The sequence below is a fragment of the Copidosoma floridanum genome, unplaced genomic scaffold (assembly GCF_036245765.1).
Source record: "Copidosoma floridanum isolate Cflo_tuat_1 unplaced genomic scaffold, Cflo_Japanese_pri ptg000019l, whole genome shotgun sequence".
In the NCBI taxonomy this organism is placed as follows: Eukaryota; Metazoa; Arthropoda; class Insecta; order Hymenoptera; family Encyrtidae; genus Copidosoma; species Copidosoma floridanum.
The window spans coordinates 14,460,422-14,486,535 of record NW_028321896.1 but is presented as its reverse complement, the minus strand read 5'-3'; the positions used below and the strand labels follow the sequence as shown (position 1 = coordinate 14,486,535).

The 26,114-nt window shown below is 39.3% G+C and overlaps 1 protein-coding gene across 6 annotated transcripts; it reads left to right on the top strand.

Annotated features, from left to right (window-relative positions):
- The first annotated feature begins 267 nt into the window (after positions 1 to 267).
- rdgB (retinal degeneration B) lies at positions 268 to 25,205 on the top strand. Of its 6 annotated transcripts, none has more exons than XM_089593364.1 (20): positions 268 to 445; positions 8,929 to 9,041; positions 9,846 to 10,182; positions 10,408 to 10,547; positions 11,159 to 11,276; positions 11,609 to 12,005; positions 12,881 to 13,059; positions 14,604 to 14,651; positions 15,767 to 15,952; positions 16,447 to 16,609; positions 17,012 to 17,404; positions 17,530 to 17,819; positions 17,915 to 18,064; positions 18,197 to 18,459; positions 18,539 to 18,647; positions 18,734 to 18,890; positions 18,980 to 19,129; positions 19,203 to 19,383; positions 19,453 to 19,727; positions 24,990 to 25,205. In XM_089593364.1, exons 2-20 carry the CDS (start codon positions 8,964 to 8,966, stop codon positions 25,132 to 25,134), a joined length of 3,759 nt encoding a protein of 1,252 aa, XP_089449490.1. In that variant the 5' UTR covers positions 268 to 445; positions 8,929 to 8,963; the 3' UTR covers positions 25,135 to 25,205. The 6 variants fall into 6 exon arrangements, with proteins under 6 accessions (XP_089449490.1, XP_089449489.1, XP_089449488.1 ...); XM_089593363.1 differs by having other exon boundaries at positions 14,601 to 14,651; XM_089593362.1 differs by having other exon boundaries at positions 14,541 to 14,651; positions 17,915 to 18,028.
- Positions 25,206 to 26,114: the final 909 nt, after the last annotated feature.

Sequence of the window (26,114 nt, the reverse complement as noted above, 5' to 3'; positions counted from 1 at the left end):
CGCACTCTCGGATCTATTATTTTTCTCTCTTCTTCCGTCCGTCTTCCCAGCGTCTTTCGAGACGTTTTGGCCACGATCCACCAGCTCGGGTCACTTTCGCGCTACGCGTCGAACTTTTGAGCTCGAGAGCTTGCAATTCAGTCAAAGTGTACCAACAACTAAATTACCCCTGTAGTGTACGAGTGCGTGGCATATTTTTACAGTACGATGGAAAAAAAAAAAAAAAATTTTCATTTCAGAGCCACTCAGCTTTAGCACCGCGTGCAGAGTGTGTGTATACAGTTTTGTTTCACGAGCCCCGTCAAGAGCTAGTTACTTACTCCTACCAACGTTGGCTCATGTATGTCCTCGAAGATGAAGGTGCGGCGAAAAAAAGTCGCTAGTGCGTGTATTACTACGTGAAAAAAATTGGGTCTTTTGCGGATAACGAGGCTTGACATTCACTGTGAGTATAATTAAAATGTCACTATATGTTTGTTTTCAAATTTTGACAAAGATTTATTTATTTATTTATTATTTTTTTTTTTTTAAATCAATGGGGGTGCGATTTTTTACGAGTGCGCGTTTCTCTTTTTATTCCGATGTGGAGGTTTTTATTGAATCACACCTACTTATGAAAAACATCTGAAAATGGCAATGAAACATAAGGAAACATCGAACCGTTCAAATTTGAGCACGTACTTACTTTATTTTTGGAACGTTTCTTCCTCGATCGATGCGAAGGTAAATAAAGGCTCGCGATACACATGGCAATGAAAAATTCATTATCCCAGACGTTCGTGACTCCGACCCGCAATCCACGATAGATTTTGTGTGTATACGTATAAATCAAACGTCACTTTCCATTTAAACATCAGTGTTTCAGAAAGTGTCTATAAATACCGATACACGATGCATACTTATTTGTTTTTTACTGGTAGTAAAACCTATTAAAAAATAGTTGCAAAATACATAGGTATACATTTGGGAAAAACGCTTGTGGTGATAAGCACACATCGCAGATATGTATCAATTACAATAAATTACGCATTTGATAGTTGCACGTTAACTATAGAAAAATAGTTTATCTGTGTCTAGTTATTTAAATTAAGAGATGCTAACAATAAAAAAATTCAGTGATGTATTAAATTTTCTCGCGTTAATTGAATTAATTTCAATTAAAACGCGCGTATAAACTCTCTCGTACACAATTATTTTTTTCAAACACTCAAAAAAAAATATAATTCATTATTTTACTGGAAAGTTTTTTTTATTTTTACTATTTAAAACACAAAACTTTTTCCCCTTTTAAATTACAATGCTGTATTTTTAATCAAATTCTTTTGACTAATACTGTGTTTTTAAAAGCATGGAAATAATTTTTCTCGCACTTGATTAAAAAAAAAAAAAAAAAAAAAAAAAAAAGAGAGAGAGAAATAAAAACAAAAGTAACTCGATTTATTTCAAAAAACATCCATGTCCAATTATGTGTAAGAAAAATAATAAACCAACCAACCGGAGAGAGAAAATCGTGTCAACAGCATCAGTTTCAAAACGAGGAAAAAGGCAGTGACAACAAATTAGGTACTTCTGGTCAAAAGCACAACTTCAAAGTTTCTAGCTGTTATTGCGGGAAAAATAAAGCGTCCCTTTTGTTTCACTTTATAATGGAGAACAGCGAACTTCGTACCGTAGGGTTGAGTTTCATTGCGCGACAACAAACTGTACCTCGGTTTCTATACTTTTTTATTTCTCGCTATAAAAAAAAAAAAAAAAAAAACAATTTATGTTGAATTGAACTTTAAAGTAAATAAACGAAAATACCAGATATTTGTAAAAACAAACCCAACGCGCCATTTGTGCGAAATCTCTCCTTACGCGACGAAAAAGTTGTTTCAATTAGCGTAAAACACGCGGAATTGTAGCTGTTTTTGTTAACCATTAAATTTTATTGCGCCCAATTATCCAAAATGCGAAATTTACGGAATTTCGTTCTTATAAAACTGTATGCGCGTAGCCTTCCTCGATTTTAGTGTTGCAGTTTCTAGAAGAAAAAAAAAACAGGATCTTTCCAAAACAGGTACTTACACACTGACGAAAAATGCCAGAGGAACAATAAAACGAGTATTTTTATCGGTGTCGGGAAAGAAACTTTGTTCGAGATCGGCGTACGTAATGAATAACGCGCGAACTGCTGCCCCTCGTGCGACCCGTTACATATATATATGTATACATACGCGTGGCGTTGCGGCCACAAACGAGCTTTGAGCCGCACGTCGTCCGGTACTCTCTTATACTCTCTGCGGTGACATTTTCAACCCTCCGGAGATCGCTCGGAATGACCGTCAATTAAGCCCCGGGGTCTGATCGAGAGTGTCCGCGCGCTCGTTAACGAAAATTGTCCGCTTGTGGTACATGGGTTTTTCTTAGAAATTATTCATTCATGTATTTGGATTTCTTACAATTTTTCGTCCAAAGTTTAATCCTGGCAGTATTAATTGCTAGTACATGTTGCGAAAGTTGTAGAAAAAGTCCCGTTTTCCACCTGTTACAGCAAAGAAGTACAGTTTTGACTAAAAGTATGTATTTCTTTAATTACTTGCTGATAAATGCGAACAACTTTAATAATGATGAAATAAATTATACTCTGTGACATTATAGTTTTCGACAAAAAGGTTCAAATGTAACGTAAATAAATGTTAAAGTTTTTTATACTTTTTGAAGGAAATGAAAATTAATCTTTATTCCAATCGCATGCAAAAGCCTAGTTTATATATTTCCTAAAATAGGTGTTTACGCGAGGAGCTGATGTGGAGAGGCTAGCCAGAGAAAATTAAAATGATCGCTCGAGCGAATGATTGAGTTTAAATTCGCGGAAAATAGCCGGTACAGCGAAACAAATATTTCGTTACAGCCACAATCAACAATATGTTTTTATTTTCCGTATAGATTTTACGCAAACCCTAATTCGTCCTTTTCATTTTGATATGGAATTCAACAATTCGTTGAAGTTGAGTTGCGTGTCTGAACTCATCTCGTCTACCCGCAGTAAATAAGGAGGTAAAAAATAAGTTTTTTCCTCCAATAGTGTATCATATTTTTCGTTGATTACCGAGAAGGAAAATATTGTACACATTCGTTATTTTGAGATTAATTATATACAAATATTTCGACTCTACTTTATTATTATTATTTTTTTTGTATCGAAATTTAAGATATCTATCGATTATTCAAAAGCTCTCGTTGCCTAAAACATAAATTGTCAACAGATTTCCGCAAAAACACAACTTATACGCAGCGTATACACACACGGACCATTTGATCGTAACTCCATCGCCAATGATCCCCATCAGCTTCTCCAGACGCTGTAAAAAGAGTCCATCCTCATGACGCGAGCTTTTTTCCGACCCTCGAATAAGACCAACACCTTGAACCCCTGCCTTTCCCGTACACCCAAACACACTCCCTTTTTCTCGTGCTCGGATTTTGCTGTCGACGGCTCCAAGCTTTGCCCCACCTTCCCAATAACCCAAGCCAGAGTAGACGGAACAAACGAACGGGAAAGAGTAGCCACTGCTCGATGTGGCGTATAACGAGGCTTTGATTTATGGAACGGCGTCTGTGAAAAAAATACAACTTGCCGCTCCCTTTTTTTTTAAATCACGCGCACGAGAAGATGGGTATCTCGTGCGGCCCTTTCGGTGTTTTTTTTTTTTTTTTTTTTTTTTTTTTTGTTTCCTTCCCTTCATAAAAATCGGTATCGAGTAGCTTGTCAATAAAGACCGGCTTTCACGAGTAATGGGGTTTTTCTCTTCCTTTGCCACTATTTTATCGTTATTATTTATCGATTCTCCTCCGATCGGACCAAACGTACATCCTACTTTGATTTAAGAGCTGAGGGGGGTGGTCTTGGAAAAACCTTCCAGACCGAAAAGGCAGCCGAGCCTCTTTTGCCGACTTGTGCGCGAAAACCCTTTTTTTTTTTTTTTTTCCTTACTTCTACACTGTGTGGATCTTGGACATGATGTCGCAATGACTTTCGTGACTACTCTTACAAAATTGCATCACTGTTCGATTTTAATAAGTAGATGAATTCTGTTTGAAATTGAAGAGACTACACATGTTTTGTGTTACTTAAATCTGACACAAATATAAACTATAAACTATAAACATATTGTATAATTGAGCCCTATTTAAACTATTACTATACACTATTATTATTAGTTCAAGCAAAAATACATAAAATTTATGTAATTTCGACATTTTATGTGTGTGAATTCGCTAAATTATACAAATTTTTTGCCAATCATATGGAACAAAATGATCAAATTTCGTTGGTAGATTTCTCTGAAATATTGAGCCTTCGTCCTCGCTTGATATTTGTGTGGGCAGCTAGTCGTGAAAGTGTAAAAATAAAAAGAGAAAACGAGCATATATTGCGGAAACCGCAACATCGCGGTTCTCTCATTGTCGCCCGAATCGCGAATGCAATCACACATTCCTCACGTTTGAAAAAATAACCAGTCGTGTAAAACAAGGCGGTTTTGGCACACGTCAGGCAACCACTTGGTTAAATCTTGTACCTTCTATTGGTTCACTCATTTATTTGTCATTGGTTGAATTATTCAAAAATTTTTTTTTTTAATTTGTTTATAATATAAAATTCATTAAAAAGTAAGATAAAAAGCATTATTTCTACCAGAAAAAATGGTATCATCGACCAAGTCTAATAACACTCGGTAGGAGATAAAATGTACAAACGTGGGTGAGCTGTAGGTAGCTGCATGTTAAAGAAAAGTACCGCAGCGTGCTTTTCGAATTTCGAAGCAAGAGCTTTGAATTGCACAAAGAAAGGCCTTTCCGGAGGTTAAACGTGGAATTTGTGGAAAGCTGAAATGGCCACGCGTATCGATATTTCACATTTACTCCCGATCCCGCGTAGTACGTAAATACACACATCTAGAGCAAGCTCTAGCCGGCTCGGGAGCCAGGAGGCACATAAATAAAATCGAAAGCGAAATTCTTTGCCATGATATTTCACACGAGGTGTATAACATAGGTATATTTTATAGAAACACATGCAACTCGATGAATGAAAAGTATTTGTATGGATGGAGGAAAAATTATGTAAATTTCGTTATAAAAAATAACTACGTCACGTAGTAGCTTGTAATGTTACAAACACGTTTGTTGTAATAATTTTCGTTCCTATGTGACGGGATACGTATGATTAACATTTCATAAAGTTTAAAAGCTCGGCCAAAACGAAAAAACCGCAGCTGGTTTCGTGGTTTTGCAAAAATTTTGGACCAACGATGAACATTTTTTTAATCATGCTCGAGTTACAGAGGTTAATTCTCGAGTTTTCCAACAGTCATTTAATAATATTTTCCAACCCGAACACTTTTAAAATTCATACTATTTTTTGAAAATTACTATAGGTCTCATTCGGAAAATTTTTAAAGGTAAAAAATTTTGATCCCTCGTTTCCCAATTTTTTTTATCTTTTTTTTGGTTGAAAAAAAAAAAATAACAAATTTTTCGGTTTTTCACGAAACTTGTTGAATCAAACGTAAGCTCGACACGTAATTAAATTAAAAAAAAAAAAAAAAAAAAAAAAAACACTTGTGCCTGTGTGAGGCAGGCATTGATTTAGCACAGACGCGCAAAAATAACGTGGACAAAGCCACAATGCCAACCAAGGAGAGGAAGGGAAGGGAAAAAAACAATGAGCTTTGCTTGCATAACGAACCTTGAAGGCATCCACACTGAGCACTAAGGCTGTCCGCGAGTACAAATCTTGAATCAAACCTGTAAAGTGTGTGTATGTGTGTAATCCGTTAATGTGCTGATCCCTACCTGGTTTAAAAATTGTAAAAATACTTTTTTTAAATAAATAAAGCTTGAAGTTGAACAATTGAACAAACAACAATGACGCACGTGGAGAAAGACCGCTCATCAGAATTTTTTTCTTTTAATTTACAGGTTACAAATGCCATCCTGGTTAAAAAAAAGGATAAATGTATTTTCGCGAAAGAATCGTGTGCGGGTACTAGATAAAAGAAATTAAAAACAAGGTTTGGCCCGAAAGACATAAAAGTCGTGAAAAAAAAAAAAAAAGTTGTTTAATTCGGAAGGGGCGCTAGAAGTTGAGCTAGAAGATATCCCTCTTGCTGGTTTTCTTCTCTCGTTCGTTTCTCATCGAATAAAGCGATAACTTTTTTATCCATGCTATCCACTTAAAGTTATGTAACCAGTTTTTTAAATTTCTGGGCTTTAACTTTAATCCTTATAAAATGAAAAAATTAATAAAGATTCTAGAAACGAAGTGAATGAGTACATTATGAGCTTTTTTCTAACTTGATGCTTGACCAGTTTGCTTATGCATACTTGTAAAGCAATGTGTAAACCGAGTAAAATGAAATTTTTTTAAAAATTTTTTTGATGCTTGCATTTTCGTAGAAAAAATTGTTTTTTGAAATTCGAGTCTTCAAAAATGAATAGCATTAACACATCTAAAAGTGTATAAATGCTTTCACAGGCTTTGAACTATGGACAATACAATTCATGCTTGGCGTTAACAAGCGGGTAAATACACTTCTTTTCGATCATTGTGAATGCATTAAAATATTCCACAATACATGAACATCTGTGAATTGATGTGAGATTTTTATACGTCCAAGCCAAACCTCGCGTCCGCTAGAGAAAAAAAAGTACTCGAGGTGACGTAAATTACGCAAGACTGAAAAATAAAAAATGTACAAGAGCGACTCCGTAAGTTTTTTTTTTTTTGTTTTTTTTAGAACACCGAGCAAAAAAAATGTACAATAACAATGTTCATTAGCGCGGTGGTGGAGGACACCCGCGAGAGGAAAAACAAATAAAAATAACAACTCTAGTCGAAAGCACACCTTTGCATCGGAATCGTTTAGGATCCCTCTGTTGCGTGTACTACATACGAGTTGAAAAAGACAACGGAGGGCGAAAAAAAAAAAAAAAAGAAAGAAAAAGAAGTAGGCCAACGAGCAGCAGTCGTCCTCCTCCGTTTAAACAGCAGAGGCAATGTTTTGCGTACAACGCGTATAGGTACACCTGTCATGTATACAAGTAGGTACACGTGCGCATACTTATATAAATGTACAAGTAAAAATGTGCGGGATCAGGAATTAGAGAGCTCGGATGTAGTTGTACATACGTATAGATAGTAAGTATATATAGTCTCGGCGCGAGGTGATGCACTTGACGAGCTTCCGCGTTAGCCGCAGCTGGCCCAGCGGAGCTACATAGATATACATATATAATATACGTATGTACATAATTATATACGTGTACCCATGGAGGCCTGTGCTTATAAAACTGGTATTCAGCAGGAGGTGTATTACGTGAGATATTCCGCCGAGGCGTATATTACATATCGCGGCCCACGCGGTGTGGTACTTGGTGGTTTTATTGCACCTCGAGTTGTACCCATACCCGAGAGTTCTGGCATTACGGTCATCGTGGTGTTGTTGGAATTTTTGGGAGCTTACGAGTGTACGTGGAAGTTCTTTACCTCACGTTCTCTCATAAAAGCTTTCGCTCCCTTTTTCAGAGAGAATTTGCCATTTTAGGGGACAATCTGTACGCTCGTTTTTCTGGTGCTAAATAAACCGTGGCCCACAAGCGAAGAAAAATCACACGGCTTCATCCAACGCATATAGGTATCCTTCCATTTGTCCTCCAATTCGTCGCGATTAACCAAGTGTTAACACGTAATTGGCATACGGTAAACATATATTTCCTACTGGGTGCAAAGTTGTCATTATTACCCCTTCGGTGGAGGGATGCACGAAAAATTACTTGTATCCGGTTATGAGCTTGCGATGTAATCAAAACACGAGAAATTTCGTCACTTGAGTATAAGTAGTATGCGACCTGGAAACGGCCCGTAAACTTATCCCCCCCCCCTCCGAAATTCTCTTCACATTTGAAGCCGTGAAATAATTTCCAGTTGGAGCAGTAAACCAAACGAGCATGGAGCATACCAACTGTATAATATACCAACGCGTTTGAGGGTAGTAACACATGCGAGCACGTGTGGGGTCGCAATGTCCTTGCCTGGGGCGAGTGCAGGGGGGCTGTATATTTTATAACTCGCACACTTCGAGCGGAGTATTGTAAGCATTATATATTTGTGGCGATTGTATATTATGCTCGCTCGATAAACACGAAATCCCTTGAAAATAACACTCGAGAAAGAAGCAACTGGCATGCTGAGCTTTCATGGCACGAAGGGCAGGTGCATGTATGGACTTGCACGATGTGTCACCGGAGACTGTGTACTTAATAGCGTATACTATTATCCTTATGTAAACATATCCATAGTAAACAAACTGAAGGACAAGTGGCGCTACAGGACTCGGTGTAACGTAAGACCCTGCTCTTTGGGTTTCAGATGTGCTCATCTGGGAAAGGCTGTAACGTGGGAATTTGGTTTTAACGTTGTGTACAATCAAGGGCATCCTTTTGTCACCTTGTTTTAATGATTTTAAGAGCAAATTAATAGGAACACAACGATTCAAGCGATAATATACACGATATATATTCAAGGATAATTGTGATCCACCCTCAGTTGCGTGGAAGCAACGAGTCTTATAATTGTCGTTTGGAGCACCAGTGGAACCCACCACGATCTCCCGTGGGATGTAAATCGGCGACTCGCGCTTTGGGGACGAGTATACAACGGGCCTCTCGTCGCGGTTGTTTTGCTCATTTTGAAATTTTTTTTTTTTTTTTTCTTAATTGAGTACGAAAGATAAAATACCATTTTTCCAAGGTAGTCGAGTGAGAAACACAAAACTGTGATCAGTAGGGTACCTTATTGGTGGAGGAAAAAAAAATTTAAAAAAAACACGAGCGCGCGTTCTGTTGACAATGGAGTTGATTTTTTGCTTTTGTTTTCTGTTCCAGAGATGTACCGCTAGAGGAGGGAAAAACCAATCAAGATGTTGATCAAAGAGTATCGGATACCACTTCCGCTCACCGTGCAGGAGTACAAGATTGCCCAGCTGTACATGATAGCCGTGAGTTTTTGCTCGTCTTCTCCTCGTTTTATGGGGCACCATTTTTTTTTTTTTTTTTTTTTTTTTTTTTTCATGTCTTTGATAAACTTGAAAAAATTTAATTTCCATTCAAGATATAACCCACGTTATAATACCTACTACCCCCTTCATGAGAAATTTATGTGTCTTTGATACAAAATAAATCGGTGAAAAACGTAATCAAGTAACCATTGCTCGTCTCGTCTCATGAAAACAGTAAAGTAATACCTAGAGAAAATTAAAGTAAAACGGAAAGAGAAAGCAAAAAAAAAAAAAAAGTGACTGGAAGCGCAAATATTTTCGTCCCCCTGCATCGGAGAAAAAAGGCCGAGTTTCCGCATACGGTCATTTTTGCTCTTGAAAAACACGTGCAAGACGAACAGAGAAGCCTTTCAAGCAAGGCAAACAAACCTAATACTTATGGACGCAGAGCCGCCTGAGCCGCTACCTCGGAACTATATGTACATGAGCGAGGCTTTTACTGTTACCACCAATAACCCCGTTTGCTTGCGTCTCCCGAGAGAATATTTCCCGTTTTTCCTCTCAACGTAACATCGATATTTTCTCGGTCGTTTTATTCCAATAAATTATGTACTTTATACATCACAGGCTGGCATTAGGAACCCATAGCCGAGATTAGTATACAATATTATCGTTTTCTTTGAGTGAACGAAATACGTTTTGTTTGGACTTTCTAATATTTATTAATTGTAATTATCGGTATACGAGTGGTGAGACTAAAAAAAAGAAAAGAGAAAAATCGACCAAAGCGATACCGTGTTGCAGAAAAAATCTCGGGAGGAGAGCAAGGGTGCGGGCAGCGGTGTGGAGATAATCGTGAACGAACCGTACTCTAATGGGCCCGGTGGTAACGGCCAATACACCCACAAAATCTACCACGTGGGTAGCCACTTGCCCGGATGGTTCAAGAGCCTCCTGCCCAAGTCGGCGCTCATGGTCAAGGAGGAGGCCTGGAACGCCTATCCGTACACGAAGACGCGCTACACGTGTCCCTTCGTCGAGAAGTTTTCCATCGAAATCGAGACTTACTACTTCCCCGACAACGGCTACCAGGACAACGTGTTCAAGCTGTCCGGCAGCGATCTCAGGAATCGCGTTGTCGGTCAGTACATCGTTGGCTAATTTTTTTTTTTTTTTTTCATCACTGCTTACCTAAGTACGGTACAACACCAGCAAAAAGAAAGAACGTAATATACTTGATTGAAAAAATGTAGTATCACCAAAAATAGAAATAAATAATTGGATCTATTATTCATGAAAAAAGTATAGTACATTACAAGCGTATAATATTCCGTGAATTTAATAAACATGTCTCTCTCACGTACAGACGTAATCGACATAGTGAAGGACCAGCTGACTGGAGCCGATTACGTCAAAGAGGAGGACCCGACGCTTTACGTGTCGGAAAAAACTGGAAGAGGTCCATTGTCGGAAAATTGGCTCGAGGAGTATTGGGCCGATGTCAAAGTACGTATATATATTGTATATAGGTACTATACATGCACGTGTTTACCATAGCCTCTCTCCGATACTTCGATTAGCTCGCAGAGAACAACTGCTGCTACCACGGTGATGTTTTTTTTTCTTCCTTCTCCTCTTCGGTTTATGAATAAAACATGCCATTCTCGTGCCTATACGTCCTTTTCGCGGACCGCTATTGTCCCTCCACACCTTTCGAGCACACTCTTATAGCTAAATGTTTCCTTTTTTTTTCCACTACCTATACGATAAAGAACGCAGAGTTTTACGAGTGAATTACTTTCCCGAACGTACAACCAATATTTTGTTTTTTCATTGGATGCATATAGATGTATTGTACTTGTTTTTACCACAGTTTGAAAAATCAATTCTCCAGCCACCTGGCATTCAAAGAGAAACTCGATCATATTGATAGATAATTTAATTTCACTTTTTACGAGGAAAAAAAAACAAGCATAGCAGCTTTTCTCGCGAGCAGCTAACGATTTGCAAAGAAGACTAAAATGAGAGAGAGAGAGAGAGAGTGGCGCGTATTCGGAGCCCTCGAGTGCTCTTTGCAGTTTTGAAAAGAGAGAGAGAAAAAAAATGTCATTTCTCAGGGTAAAGCTCAGCCCACGCAGTCGGGCAAGTCGCTGATGTGCGCTTACAAATTGTGCCGCGTCGAGTTCCGCTACTGGGGCATGCAGACCAAGCTCGAGAAGTTCATACAGGATATAGGTAAGGAGCCGTGCAGTCCTCGAGTACTTTACTTACGGGGCTCTTTGACACGCGTGTGTAATTTTAACCAACCGCGTGCACGTTTTTTCAAACTTTAATGTTACGCCGAGATGTTTTTTTTTAAGCTTTACGATTGGGCTAATTTATTGAATCCGTAGATGAGTTGCATCGAGACGCGAAATTTCATTTAACGCCTCGTTTTTTCGTGCCGATTAAAATGAGATTGAATCGCATGTAGTTGAAGAATGCACACAGACGCGAAGCGAACGGTTTGTCGAATTTGAAATCATTTGTTTGAGGGGAAAAAAAAAAAAAAAAAATCTTTTGAATAGCGTTGAGGAAAACAATGGTGCGAGCGCACCGGCAAGCCTGGGCCTGGCAGGACGAGTGGAATGGCTTGACGATAGAGGACATCCGGGAGATCGAGCGCCAGACTCAGTTGGCATTGCAGGCAACGATGGGCCAGGGGGAGGGGGCCAACGAGGCCGAGGGTGACGACGAGCGCGAGGAACAGGACTCGGAGAGGGTGAACGCGACCATCACGCCCCAGGACTCGGCTCAGGTGGCAAAGACCCTGGCCGCCACCCTCGGCAGTATCGAGAAGAACGAGGACTCCCAGAGCCCGGCCTCGGCTCGCAAGCCCTCCGACATACCCGTCATCAGTACCGCCGTCAGCTCCGAGGCTGAGAACAGTCCCGAGGACTCGCCCACCGAAATACTGCCTATCAGGTATTTCTTTTTTTTTTTTTTTTTTTTCTCTTATTTGTTTCATCGAATGTGTTTTTATTTTTTATTGTGACTAATTTACGTATCCGGTGTGTTGCGTGGAACGTTAAAACGATTTTACGATGTTGTCCTTGGGTCAAAATGATTTTTTTTCTCCTTTTCCCGATGACTCGATTTCTACACGACTACTTTACTGAATACACATAATTTGAATTTTCGATTAAACACCTATTTTTTACATTCCAAGCATCAATATTCAAGTTTAATCTGAATTTACTCAAACATACATTCTACTCGAAATTCTATGAAGACACGAAGCGAAATTCTGTAAAAATTGGTAATTAATAGTGACAGAGGAATCATGGTTAGTGAGAGTTTTGGGCCAATTTTTCAGCAGCAACGTTTTAATGAAAAATATAAGTTTTTTTTTTTCAATTGAACGTACAACATTTTCCGATAAAAACCTGACGAATTTCATACGTATTCCTTTCCTAGTCTCAAATTACCGATCGAAAAAAAAAAGGTCCATTAATTTTGTCGACGAACGTTACGTACCCTTATGCCACCATCAAGGCCTTTGTGATATGAATATTTAAAACCATCGTTGACACCGACCTTACACTTATACTCTTCTTTTCGACTTTTGGTGAAAATTTCAAAAAGTCCTTACCCAGTCAAAGCGTGTACACACACGTCATTCCACCCACGTACTCGCCAGTCCTCTTAAAAATAAGTTATTAGAGCACACCTCACGTACTTCGAACTCGATTCAACTTTGTTCCCTTTCATCTTCCTCCGAAAGAAAAGCTCATTCGTCCCAACTCGATGATGCGTGAAAAGAAAAAAAAAGAAAAAAAACCCGAAAATCTGTTTTTCAGTAGGAAGCCAGAAAAAACATCCAAGGCGGAAAAGGACAAGGGCTGGAAGAAGAGCAGCACGTCGCTACACTCGCCTAGTTCGGCCAAGAGCTTCGACGCCCAGTTGGTCAATTGGCGAATGGAGAGTATTGTGCGCGAATCCGAGTCGGGCAGCGACGACGAGTTCTTCGACTGTCAAGGTAAAGCCGAATTTTTTCCCTCCCAACTCAGTCTATTTTTGATTTTTTTTTTGACCGGACACGGTCGCAATGGGCATGACTGTATGATTTTGTTTTTTTTTTTGTTTTTTTTCTTAGATAATCAGGTATTAGAGATTTTTGTACGAATCGTTGTTATCAAACCGTTTTGCTCGATCGAATGAGAATGAAATTTTCGTTTTTTTGGAACTTTCCAAGATTTCTAATGCATGCGGAAATCGTCATTAAAGTTGGAGTTTTTTTTATCAATGTGTACTTATTCGACGATGATTTAGTTTGTCGTGTTTGCATATTTTTTTGTTCACCTCCTTAAAAGTTTTTTCTTAAAAATTAGTCCCCGTAACAATACAATTGATTTTATTGTTTTAAGAAATTTTACTTTTCAGATTAGAGTTAAATTAACTGTTTTGCCATCAAATCACGTAATTTTCACACTACAAACAATAACACAACATTAAAAATGAACAGCAGCCCAACTGACGTATCCCAAACATCAAAACACTCGACAAACACTAAAAACACGTACATACCATGTATGGCACGATGTGGCATCTAAGATATTTCTTTTTTTTTTTTTATATGCATTCTCTGTGTCTCTGTCTGTCTGTCTGTCTGTCTTTATTGCTTGTCGCACGTGCAATAAATGCAGCTCTGAAAGGCTTCATTATACCTACTATTAAAGGTAGGACACTGCAGTAGACTGTTTTTATGTTTACTGGACAACAATATTTATAGATGAATAATAATAATTTTTTTTTTTAATCTCATGCGACATAAGTTATCTTTTTTGATCATTTAAATTTTTTCATCATCCCATTGATTCTAATGAGTAAGGAAATTTCTACTTGCTTTGGCTTTTAAGGTCTACAATGTACCTGACAACATTTACATTTGTTGCAAACAGTAACTTTACACTTGAAGCTGAATATGATTTTTAATTCACAACGACGTCGTGAACTATACGCATACCGAAACATGTGTAAATCATGACTTGAATGACAATTTAAAATTGTTTATTAATTTTACGTTTTAGCTAAAAAAGCCTTTTTTGCAGAACAATCCACATACCTTCTCTAAGTAATCTGAGGCATGTTCTTAAGCATGTGGTAAAGTATTCAAGTATACTAAAAAATTAACTTCTGTATCTTTAATATAACACCAACACACACACGTGTATCGTAAATATACGTATTTTTCTAACCACTTTACTATACTCTATTGTATATTTGGTGCAATTTTTTGGTAATGATATTTTTCAATTATTTACATTTGCATTCACTATCTATTTCTTATTGTTTCATCTTGGCGTTAATGAATTTTAATCGAGATGAATCTTTTTACTTAATTCTAAGTAAATTAATAATGTCAATTTGCGCGTTTGCGCTTTGAAAAAGATGAAAGCCATGTATTGGTCGATCGAGAGATCAGTTTAAAAAAGCAGGTTGAAATTTCTTATCACGCAGAAAACTTTGAGCTCGACGATAACTCGTCATTAGCTAAATGGAGTTCTTTGGATCTTCTAGCAGAAGAGGATGACGCGACCTCGCCGACGGTGCCGGATTATAGTACGCAGGGTGAGTTCATTACTGCCTTCGTCATCATTATTTTAGTAATCAAAGTACCCGAACATGGATACTTTGTCGATCAATTTTTTTTTTTTTTTTTTTTATTCAAAGAATAAGATGATTATTTGGGCTGAAAGTTATTTTTTTTAGCACTCTTATTGCAAGATTGTACTTTGAGAAATCTTTTTCAGTTGTACAATAAGCATTAAATGTTTGTTCAAGTTCTGATTGTAATAAATTTTTTCTTTTTAATTTTTTTACTGGAAAGTTTTTTTTTTAGTTTTATGTAATGATGAAAAAGTACTAGTCAAAATATTTATTTTAATATGTTTAAAAACCAGTTAAAAAAAGACTTCCGAATGATTTAATCCGTGGAAGCTGGTGCACGATAGTAATTATTAATATATGCTTGTAAAAAGTAGTACCATATAATCTCATCAAATTAATGTAACAAAGAGCTGAGCTACTTTTAAATATATTTATCATTTATTTGTTTCTATGTTATTTTATAAATTAAGTGACGCGATGAGTAACGTAAGAAATAATTTTAATAATAACTATACTTTTTATTGTAGTGAATCATAAATAAAAAAAATATATCTTCAAGATATTCGGCTCATCAGTAAAACTTTTCAGGATAAATAATGGATCGAGTGTCTCTCTCGATTAGTAACAAAAAAATATTACATGCCAATAATTATTTACAAAGGAGCAAAATACTTAAAAAACTTATCAAACCACACGTAATTGCAAGGAAAAAAAAAATCAAGCACAAAATAAATTTCCCTTTCCACATACAATTTTCCACGAAAAATCAAAACTACCGCGTTACGCAAACTGCCTTTTTCATCTTTGAAAAACGACTTGCTCTTTTTATCCTCTCAGGCGCCGAACTGCGCATAAAAATAAAAAGCTCCAGCTTCATCACACCCACGCAAAAAACAACCATTCCACGTCAAAGGAACGCCCTTCTCCGAAATTTTCCACTGTTAAAAAATCCCCAGTATTTTCATACGTACCTATAAACAGATGTTGAGGATGGGGGGGGGGGGATTAAATAGACGCGCAATGGTCACAATAACGCCCCAAATCGGGCAAGTCAATGGTAAATTCTGATTTCGCAGACGATACGATATTCTCGCCCACGTACCTGCAGCGGGTGGCTAGTGGACGTAGCGGGAAACGACTGCACATCCGCACCTCGGCCAGCGTCGACGTGTCGTGTCCAGCTTCGCCCCAGCACTCGCCCACCCAACAGCCGTGCAGCACCACCGTCCTCCTCATCGTCATGCACGCCGGCAGCGTTTTGGGTCCGTATACTCACTGGATATTAATTTTTTTCTTTTTTTTTTTTTTTACCATTATTGTTATTCTTTTGTACGTGACAACGTAAACACTGAGCCTTGAATTTATCTCTGTATCTTTTTACCATCCGTTTCACTCTCTACTACTTTTTTTTTGTCAATCCTTAGAATAACATATTTGTCGGACTCTAGAAAAGATGATTCATTTCTTATCGTCTCTGTAGAGTTACCAGATATAGATTCCTCTTACAGGAAAAAAAAAAAAAAAGGTACACGTGTACATAACGACGATCGATTATTTATGATCACGTGGCAAAGCACAAAGTGTCAGTAGTAAAAAATGAACTTGACCCGTTGCGGTTCATCATTGGGTTGTATTAATAGGTATCAGTCGGTACTGTGCATAACAAAGGAACACTTGATTAATGTTGAAAAAAAAAAAATAATAATAATAATAATAAATAAATAAAAAATAAAAACGTTTGCTTCGATTATAATAGACGCAAACGTCGACTTGACGGCCAAAAAGTCCGACATAACGACGTTCAAGGGAGCATTCGAGTCAGTGATAAGGCAGCACTACCCGACGATGATCGGGCACATAGCAATCAAATTCGTTTCCTGTCCATCGATCTGCACCGAAGGTCTTGGAATATTATCTAGGTGAGTGAGCACACACGCGTACGCTACTACCCGCCAGACGCGTGCTGCCATGGATATGATTTTTTTTTTTTTTTTTTTTTTCTTTTTTTTTACGCCCGCGTCACTGCAAAAGACATTAATGTTTGACCACGCTCGGCGCACACCTCGGTGATATACTTGGAAGATAATCGGAAAAAGAAAAAAAAGAAAAACCGAAGGGTATAACTTTGAATTTATATGTTGCGAGGGGCTTTTCAGTAGTGCAAATCGAGTTTGGTCAGACAACGTTGATATATTATATACGGAGTAGAGGCTCCGCAATAAAATAAAATCGAGTATCTCGTGAAACCCAAACGACTTGAGTATAGGAAAAAAAAAAAAAAAAAAAAAAAAGTCCATACTAACGCACTGTAAACCCTGCAGTCTCAGCCCGTACAGCTTCGACGTGTCGCCGTCGTGCATGGACGCGCCCCAGATAACGCACGACACGATACCGATCGGCGCGATACCGATGTTCGCGACGTCGACCCCCGATTACCAGGAATCGGTGACGCGCGTCGTCAACGGGGCCAACCAGGTTTACCAGGAGTTCGTGCGAAGCGACGAGGGCCGCGGCTTCCACGGCCAGGTCTGCGTGATCGGCGACTCGGTCGGCTCCATCCTCGCCTACGACGCGCTATGCCGATCCGCCCAGTACCAATCGAGACACGACAGCGAGAACAGCATACTCGACCACGACAATCACGAGAACAACGCCACCGACGACGGCAAACACCTATCGGCACCCTCGCCCAGGAGACGCTCCTCGTCCACGAGGTACCCTATCACCACCATTAGCTTTTTAATTTAAAAATAAAAAAAAAAAAGGCCCGGGTTTGAATTTGCGTTGGGTTGCCATTGCCCCTCCCTCCAAATAACTTGAAAAGTTACTTGGTACGCAGCGACCACTCGCACCAGTGCAAGCTCGAGTTCGACGTGAGCGATCTGTTCATGTTCGGGAGTCCGTTGTCGCTGGTGCTGGCCTACCGCAAGGTGTCGTCGACGGCCGAGCGAACGAGCGCCATCATCCGCCGGCCATGCGTCAACCAGGTCTACAATCTCTTCCACCCGACGGACCCTGTGGCCGCCCGCCTCGAGCCCCTCATCTCCGCCCGGTTTTCCTGTCTGCCCCCCGTCAACGTTGCCCGCTACCAAAAGTACCCCCTCGGCAACGGACAACCCTACCATCTACGTGAGCCAACTGTCCTATACATATATTTGTGTGTGTGTGTGTGTATACAATGTACGATCAACTATTAATTTTCATGCCTTTGTTTGTGTTTGCAGTCGAGACGTTGCAGTCGAACCCCCAGCTGTTCGCCGATGGCCTGAGCGTCCCCAACGTCACCATGTCCCATCTGAGACGACTCTCGGACATATCGATCCACAGCACCATGTCTGGTATAGATACAGTACCCCTCCAAGCTATGACCTCCCGTACGCATACTACGCCGCTCTTTGCTTATATATATATTTATAATTGCTGTTTCCGTACAAGTGTATTATAAACCTTGACCGATGATTATCTACCTTGTTTTTTTTTTTTTTTTTCATGTGGCGAACAAACAGTGACGCAAAAGTGGTGGGGCAACAAGAGGATAGACTACGCGCTCTACTGTCCCGAGGGCCTGGCCAACTTTCCTACAAACGCCCTGCCCCACCTCTTCCACGCGAGCTACTGGGAGTCCTCGGACGTGATAGCTTTCATCGTGAGGCGGCTCGGTAGGTTCGACATGCAGCTCCTCGGCAACGAGGACAAGGACCTCACCGACTTCCGTCCGGGCCAGCCGCGGGAAAAGTGGAACAAAAAACGCACCTCCGTCAAGCTCAAGGTGACCCAATCGCCACAAACGGCCCCCCTTCCTCGAGCTGCACATATGTGGCTGGTTATTGAATTTCGACCTCTTTCAGAACATTTCGGCCAATCACAGGGCTAACGATGTCATCGTCAGGGATACCGCGCCCCAAGTGCTCTCGGCTAGGTTTATTTACGGCCCCATTGGCCTGATAGCGCTCACAGGTACGATTCTTCTCATTATTTCACCAATTGCGTCCATACACGAAAGTATAACATGATGATGCTATTGCGTGTGGCTTCTTTCACAGGCGAGAAGGTCGACATTCACATAATGAAGGATCCCAGGGCGGGGGAGTGGTCGTACTACGCGACCGAGGTGACGGATAAGAACGGCAGGATAACTTATCAAATTCCGGACGACAAGACGCTCGGCTACGGCCTCTACCCCGTGAAGATGGTCGTGAGGTACGTGAGCTTGGAAACAGATTGTGTATACTTTTCGCATCGACTAATTCACACCCTCATTTTTTTTTTCTTTTTTTTTCTTTCTTTAGAGGCGACCACACGTCCGTCGACTTCATTTTGGCTGTGATACCACCAAAAACCGAGTGCGTTGTGTTTAGTATCGACGGTTCCTTCACCGCGAGTGTCTCGGTCACGGGCAGAGATCCCAAAGTCAGGGCGGGCGCGGTCGACATTGTCAGGTAATTTGTTGAAAATACACACGATAACTTAGCCCTTGGTGCGAGAGATAAACTTCTTTGTTCTCCCTCCCAGGCACTGGCAAGAGCTGGGCTACCTGATCATTTACATAACCGGGAGGCCGGACATGCAACAACACAAAGTCGTCTCCTGGCTCGCGCAGCATAACTTCCCGCACGGCCTCGTCTCCTTCGCCGACGGACTCTCGACCGATCCCCTGGCGCACAAGGCTGCCTACCTCCAAAAGTTGGTCCAGGTAAAGCCAGCTATGATTCTCCCTTAGTGATATCGCGTGCAATATTATTGATCTCGCGACTTGTCGCAGGAGCACGGGGTGGTAATCCACCACGCGTACGGCAGTAACAAGGACATAAGTGTGTACACGTCGATCAATCTGCAGCCCCACCAGATCTTCATAGTGGGCAAGGTGCCGCGGAAGAATCACGCCCTGGCTACCGTGTTGCACGACGGTTACGCCGCCCACCTGAGCGCATTGCAGGCCCACGGTGGCTCGAGGCCAGCTCAGGGCAACGCTCGGATGGTCATACCCAGGGGCCAGTTTGGCCTGCCCGGACAAAATGCATCGCTGCGTCGTAGAAGGTGAGCCTCGCGGCTTCGTTGCGAGGGTAATCGGCGAGGCCCTTCGAAGCCATGATTTCTTCCTGTTTTTGTGGATCCGGCGGTGGCTCTTTTTGACCTTTAACCCCTCTTTCTTTCTTGGACGCTGTTGGTCGGTTTTCATTTTTTTTTTTTTTATCATCTCGTGCGATTTTTCCATCGTACAGTCGATTATTGACTTGCGTGATGGAGTTTCTTTCTTTTTTTTTTTTCTGTTAGAAAACAAGTTTTTTGATTAAATTCCACTCATTGCCAAGAGAGAAACGGTAATGCGTCACAAAAATAGTTATTTATATTATACATACGTCGCCCTTTCCTCCGTTTTTTTTTTTTGAGTTTTTCTCGTTATGGTTTTTCGTTGTACCGCTAAATTAACTCGAGAAGTTTTGTTTCAATGGGAACACCCACCTGCTCCGAAAGATTCGTTACTACTGGTTTTTCCCTAAAGCTCGAGATGAATCTTCGTCTTGGACTTTTTTAACGATTTTTCATTCGAACCTTTTTTACGTTGCCATGTAAAGAGAAAGAATATTTCAGTTATTTTTCTACTAGGTTGGCGGAGGAACGAAATAAAAATACCTTTTTTGCCGGTTAAATTATACTTATAGCTGTTTTTTTTTTATGTTAGGGACATTTAACTACATTGACGTAGATGTAAGAAGAAAAGAAATAGTGGGCTTGGCGATTCGATCAGTCGTTACCCAATAGACCATGATACTGTATGGTTTACATTTGTGGTCGATCGTTTCGTCAAATTCACGAGTCCTTGGACACGGAAAAAAAAAAAAAAAAAAAATTATAGTGGAGCCCGTTAAAGTGTGATTTATAAGCTAGTTAGTGTCTGTGTGTGAATACGAGCTCCGGCTCTGTTCCAGTAACGAAGCAACGGTCAACTCACCGGTGCGCAGCAGTGTGTACTTAAAAGGGAAGCCTTCCTTAGTCACATCTAACACACGCCTATTATCTACGTACAATTAACTTACTCACATTGGTAACTATTCTATCTCGTACTTTTCTATCTTTGATAATTTTTTTTTTTTCTTTACTTTCTTTTTTTTTTTTTTTTTTCTCCATATACCACACACCCTCATGTTTATTTGTTCTTCTGTGTTCAAATAGCTCCGTTATTTAGATAGAACAATTGACATGTTAAGTTGAATGCGTCAAGTACCAGATGTTATACGCTTATTCATACAATAGGTAGATTGTCTCACTAGTCTGGATATACTTTATAACAATTGTTTGTGTGTTGTACCTTATTAGTCTATAGTATGTAGACACCACACCTTCGTAGGATATGATATATATTTGTGTGGCCGTCACATTTTTTATTTCGTTGACAAACGTATGATTTTACGTATTCAATTTTGCTTTCGTTCGCTTTCAATTGCATCTTTTTTTTTTTTTTTTTTTTTTTTCATGTCCGCTGCTTTTTTTCCATTGCAACGTATATATTGCTAAGAAATGTTCATCCACGTTCAGACAAAATTGCTTTTCAAATAAGTCAAAATGCCGTGCGCTGCTAAGCATGATGATGATAAACGTAGCATAGAAAAACGTTTACACGAATTTCAAAACAAATCAACATTACCAGTACCTTATTAGTCTATAGTATGTAGACACCACACCTTCGTAGGATATGATATATATTTGTGTGGCCGTCACATTTTTTATTTCGTTGACAAACGTATGACTTTACGTATTCAATTTTGCTTTCGTTCGCTTTCAATTGCATCTTTTTTTTTTTTTTTTTTTTTTTTCATGTCCGCTGCTTTTTTTCCATTGCAACGTATATATTGCTAAGAAATGTTCATCCACGTTCAGACAAAATTGCTTTTCAAACAAGTCAAAATGCCGTGCGCTGCTAAGCATGAAGATGATAAAAGTAGCATAGAAAAACGTTTACACGTATTTCAAAACAAATTAACATTACCAGTTTGCATAGTTGAATATATAACCATTTGACAAATCAATACATGCATACTTAAAAGAAACTTACGCGTCAGATCATTGACTGCATTACGCGCGAGACAGTCTCCCTACATGTCTTTTTTTTTTTTTTTTCCTCGATAGATGCACCCCTACGTATGAAATCGATCCAATAACAGTAATAAAATCAAATGGAAATAGAAAAAAAAACAAGAAATAGTGTTGGTAAAGAAAGGAAGGAAAAAAATGTAGATAGGCGCAAGGAAAATAACAAAATGTGTGGCTTCTTGAAATTTGCAGGTACCGCCTGTGAGGATTAGTTCGCGTTGAGCCAGCGAAACACCGTGTACGAAAGGACACGTGCATCACGAGTAAACCAAAACAACAGACTACGCGTAAAATGTTTGTACATCGTGTGACGGAAAAAAAAAACCAAAAAAAAAGAGAGAGACTATAGCTACTACTGCACTGTGTACCTGTGTGTGTTTTAACTCTTTAAAAACTCTCGTTAAAGAAAAAAAAAGAAAAAATTAATAAATAAAGACAACCGTATCGAGCAAAATTGTATAACGGCATATCGTCCAAGATTCCTCCAAGAGTTGTGGCCCATTGCTATATTGCTCCTACCTACTACTACTGCTACTGCTACGTACTTCTAAAAAACACACGTGATCTGCAATGATGACTTGTAACTTGCCCATTTACGCAGTCGATTACTTTCCTCTTGGGATGCAAGAGTCGTGCTCTCCCTTTAGCGACCAAGGTAATTTTTCAGGATAAGGGAGCGTCTTGGCCCGGCTGCCTTTTTTTTTCTTTTCTTATTGCCGTCGTTGCATCGCTGCACACTATAGTCAAATGTTTGGATTGATTTTTTTGTTTTCCACGTTTTTGATAAATGTTTCCTTTTTTTTCTCTCGCTGTTGGGTGAAAATACACGCGTTGTGGAAATTTGGTGGTATAGGTACAAGCTCCAGCCACAAGTGGTTTGCATCACCAGCAAAATGGAGATCACAAGCGCATAAATCATAGAGCTTGCAATGATTTTTTTTTTACATCTCACAATTGTTGCACTTGCATACATCGAAATGCTTTCTTTCAAATTTACGTATCCGCGGTGTTTTATCCGTTTATGTTTGCATAGGTGCATTGAAAGAAACAAAAAAAAAAAAAAGCAAAAAAACACTCTATTGAATTTTTTCTTTATTTAAATGAAATAGTCGTGATGTAACGAGGAATTCAGCGACTGATCATTATTTTCGAGTCGTTAGTATAGCACTCGGATCACAGGTGACAACAACATAATTTTCCAACAGTTTATGTTTGTTTCCCAAACTACGAAGAGCTTTTCATTTCCCAAGACACATTACGTACTGTTGATTATCATTTTCGCTTTGCGTTTACGTGCGTCGCACCGTGGGAGTGTAATGTATGTATAGGTATCCTGATTACAATTGGCTTGACAACAGGGTATATATATAATTATTGTGTTATTTAATATTATTTTTCGCATGGCATTTAAGTGTCCTACACGTGTGCGCTTTGATGTATCCATGTGTCGATACATCGTGTGTTTTTGTGTGTTACCGTCCCATGCTGCACGCATACATTTATCGGCTATTCCCACTTTGCAAGCGTACTTTATATACCTATTCACAGCTTACCAATTCCATAACTCCATATGAATATTTCATCGAGCTTGCGTATATATATATATGCCGTACCATCAATTTGAGCTTAACGGCTTTCACGCGTCACTTTCCCCACACTGCACTGTTATGTATGCATTTATACCAGCTCCGTGTGATCTTCCGCTTTTCATTGTACACTTATTACAATTACTTGCGTTGCTTCGTGCCGATGTTGAGAACATTCAAATCGTGTCTTTGTGAAAAAATCGCTTCACCAGGTTTTTAACAACGAGACACTCGGTTGAGTACTTTCAACAGCACGTGCTACGATTTCAAACAAATTGTTTTCTTCGTACGCACTTACTAACGGACGAACATACCCAATGACGTATGCACCGTAATTATTATATTACGTTGTACTGGTTGTTGACAATGATTGTTTACCTAAAGCATACAAAAAAAAAAATCGATAGTTAAAAATTTTAAATTATTTACAAAGTGTGTGTAACGATTTCAAGCTAAACCAAGCACTGCCGCTTTTTTACGTCGCACATTGGTTAACGTTCAAGTGTTAAGTGTTTATTCCTTTTTTTCTACCTAGAATTTAAAAAATATCAATGGATTCTATAAATATATATATGTGTGTCTCCATGAATACACATGGACCAAGAATTAGTGAAAAGCTTTTGTGTGGCGATTCGGTGTTCACTCGAGTGTATGGGTTATTGGGTCTTGTGAGAAAGATCGGTAAACTTGATCTACCTTGTAGACGATGATGTGTTGGGTATGTTTTGCATCTAATATCTGCAAAAAATGTTGTCTCGTCAGATCCCTTTGATAGTACCAAATGGCTGGTAAAAAATAAATATAAATCCCGCCACAGGAATAAACGTCAACTGATAAGATTTTGTTTTCAACTTTGAATTTACTTGAACGTGCACGTCAGAAGTGAGTTGGTGAGCAAAAAGTTTTCACGGCTCATTTGGCTCCAATAACGATTACACACAGGTTGATCAGAAGCGAACCAATCGTCACGCAAAAAGTATCACCTATATAATGCACATAACTTTGATCTCAATATGAAAATAACGCACTGTCTGTTTATCGATTTAAGTGACTGTTTCACCTACATACAGAAAGTAAAAGTATTTCACGAGTTTATATTAACGATCGGCGAGATTGTACCTAAACACTTGCATATACGATAAAAAAAAAAAAAATAAATAAAAAAATACCGATGCATCATATTCATACGAAACATTCTTTGTAACAACGAAAATCTCAAGCATAAAAGGTGGGCACACGAAAAGTATAAACCATAGGATCAAGTGATACATAAATACGTAACCTCCCCGATTTGTCATATTTTCCAGTTATGTGTACAATTAGCGAGTCCATATGAAAAAAAAACCATAAACTCGCAACAAACCCTTACGGAATAGCCCGATAGAGTAGTGTTTGTTTGAGCTTCGGCGGCTGAAAAAAAAAACCAAACCGCTCGTGGAGTACTTAGTGTGTGCCTTGCGTGTTGTTCGTACATACATACCTATATAATTACGAAAGAAAAGAAAAAAAAAAAAAAAAAAAAGCTACCGCATGCAACAACAAAAAAAATATATATATATATAATATGTATAAACAATATATGGGAAAACTCGTGGATTAACCGCTCGATTGTTACCCGCAGGTCAATGACGAAGCGCGCTGTGCCACAGCCGTTGGAGGAGAAGAGCCCACTCGAGCGCAGTACGAGCGTGGGCCCGCCGACAACGCCCTCCTCGCCCCATCAGGAATCACCGCCCGGCCGGTCGGTCGTGCCCGACAAGTTATGACGGTTCGCCCGCTGTCGCTCTCTATTCGAGCCACGGCGGTAGAACGATAAATTTTTTTTTTCTTCGCTTATTCCTTATATAATAATATATACTTTCATTTACGCAACTTCGTCACGATTACCGTACATTACTATTATTAATTGACGAATCGTTGCCGTTGATTGTGTTGGTAATGGTTTTGTTTTCGCGGTATAATTGTACACACGTGGGTGCTATACAATCTTTGATTGGCCTTTGGAAGGGTCCGCGACTTTTTTTTTGAGTTCATCGTATGCCCTTTGTTGCGCGTCATTATTATTACTCTTCTAATATGGTTCTCCGCGAACTGCTTCTTCCTATCTTGTTCTCATTCTCGGTGTTTGCGCACGAGGGTATCGTGTGTGCTTGTTTATACCTGAAACCTATATATATATTATATTGGGGTATATAGACTCTGGCTAAGCTCGAATTCCTTGATCGAGTGTGCAAGTATACTCACGTACGAAAATGACGAGGCGTCTACTGTTCTATTAAAAATAGACCGTATTCAATGTGGGGCTTTGATGTCGTAGATCATAATAATATTAATAATAATAATACGTTGTAGCTTGTTGTTTCGAAAAAATAACGGGTTAAAAACATTTGGTTTGACATATCTCCTGTATGCGCACTGCGCCGAAGACCTTGAATTCCAATATAATTAACTGGTGACTAAAATGAAACCATCAGGCCCTCTTTTTTGTACCTCTGATACAATATTGATTTAGAAAAAGAAATTCGATTTGTAAAACGTGCGTGAGATTCCCTCAAATTTTTTACACCCGCTGGAATAAACGTGTCTTCGCGTACAGCCTTTGCGGTTCTAAATTCCAATGACGTATGATTTTTAAAAGTCAAACACTGTATTTGCAGCCGAAATGTATAAGTACCTATGTGTAAGTATTGTTTATCGCGAATCAATGTCACCTGTGAGACAAAATGAAAGAAACGTTGTGCCAAAT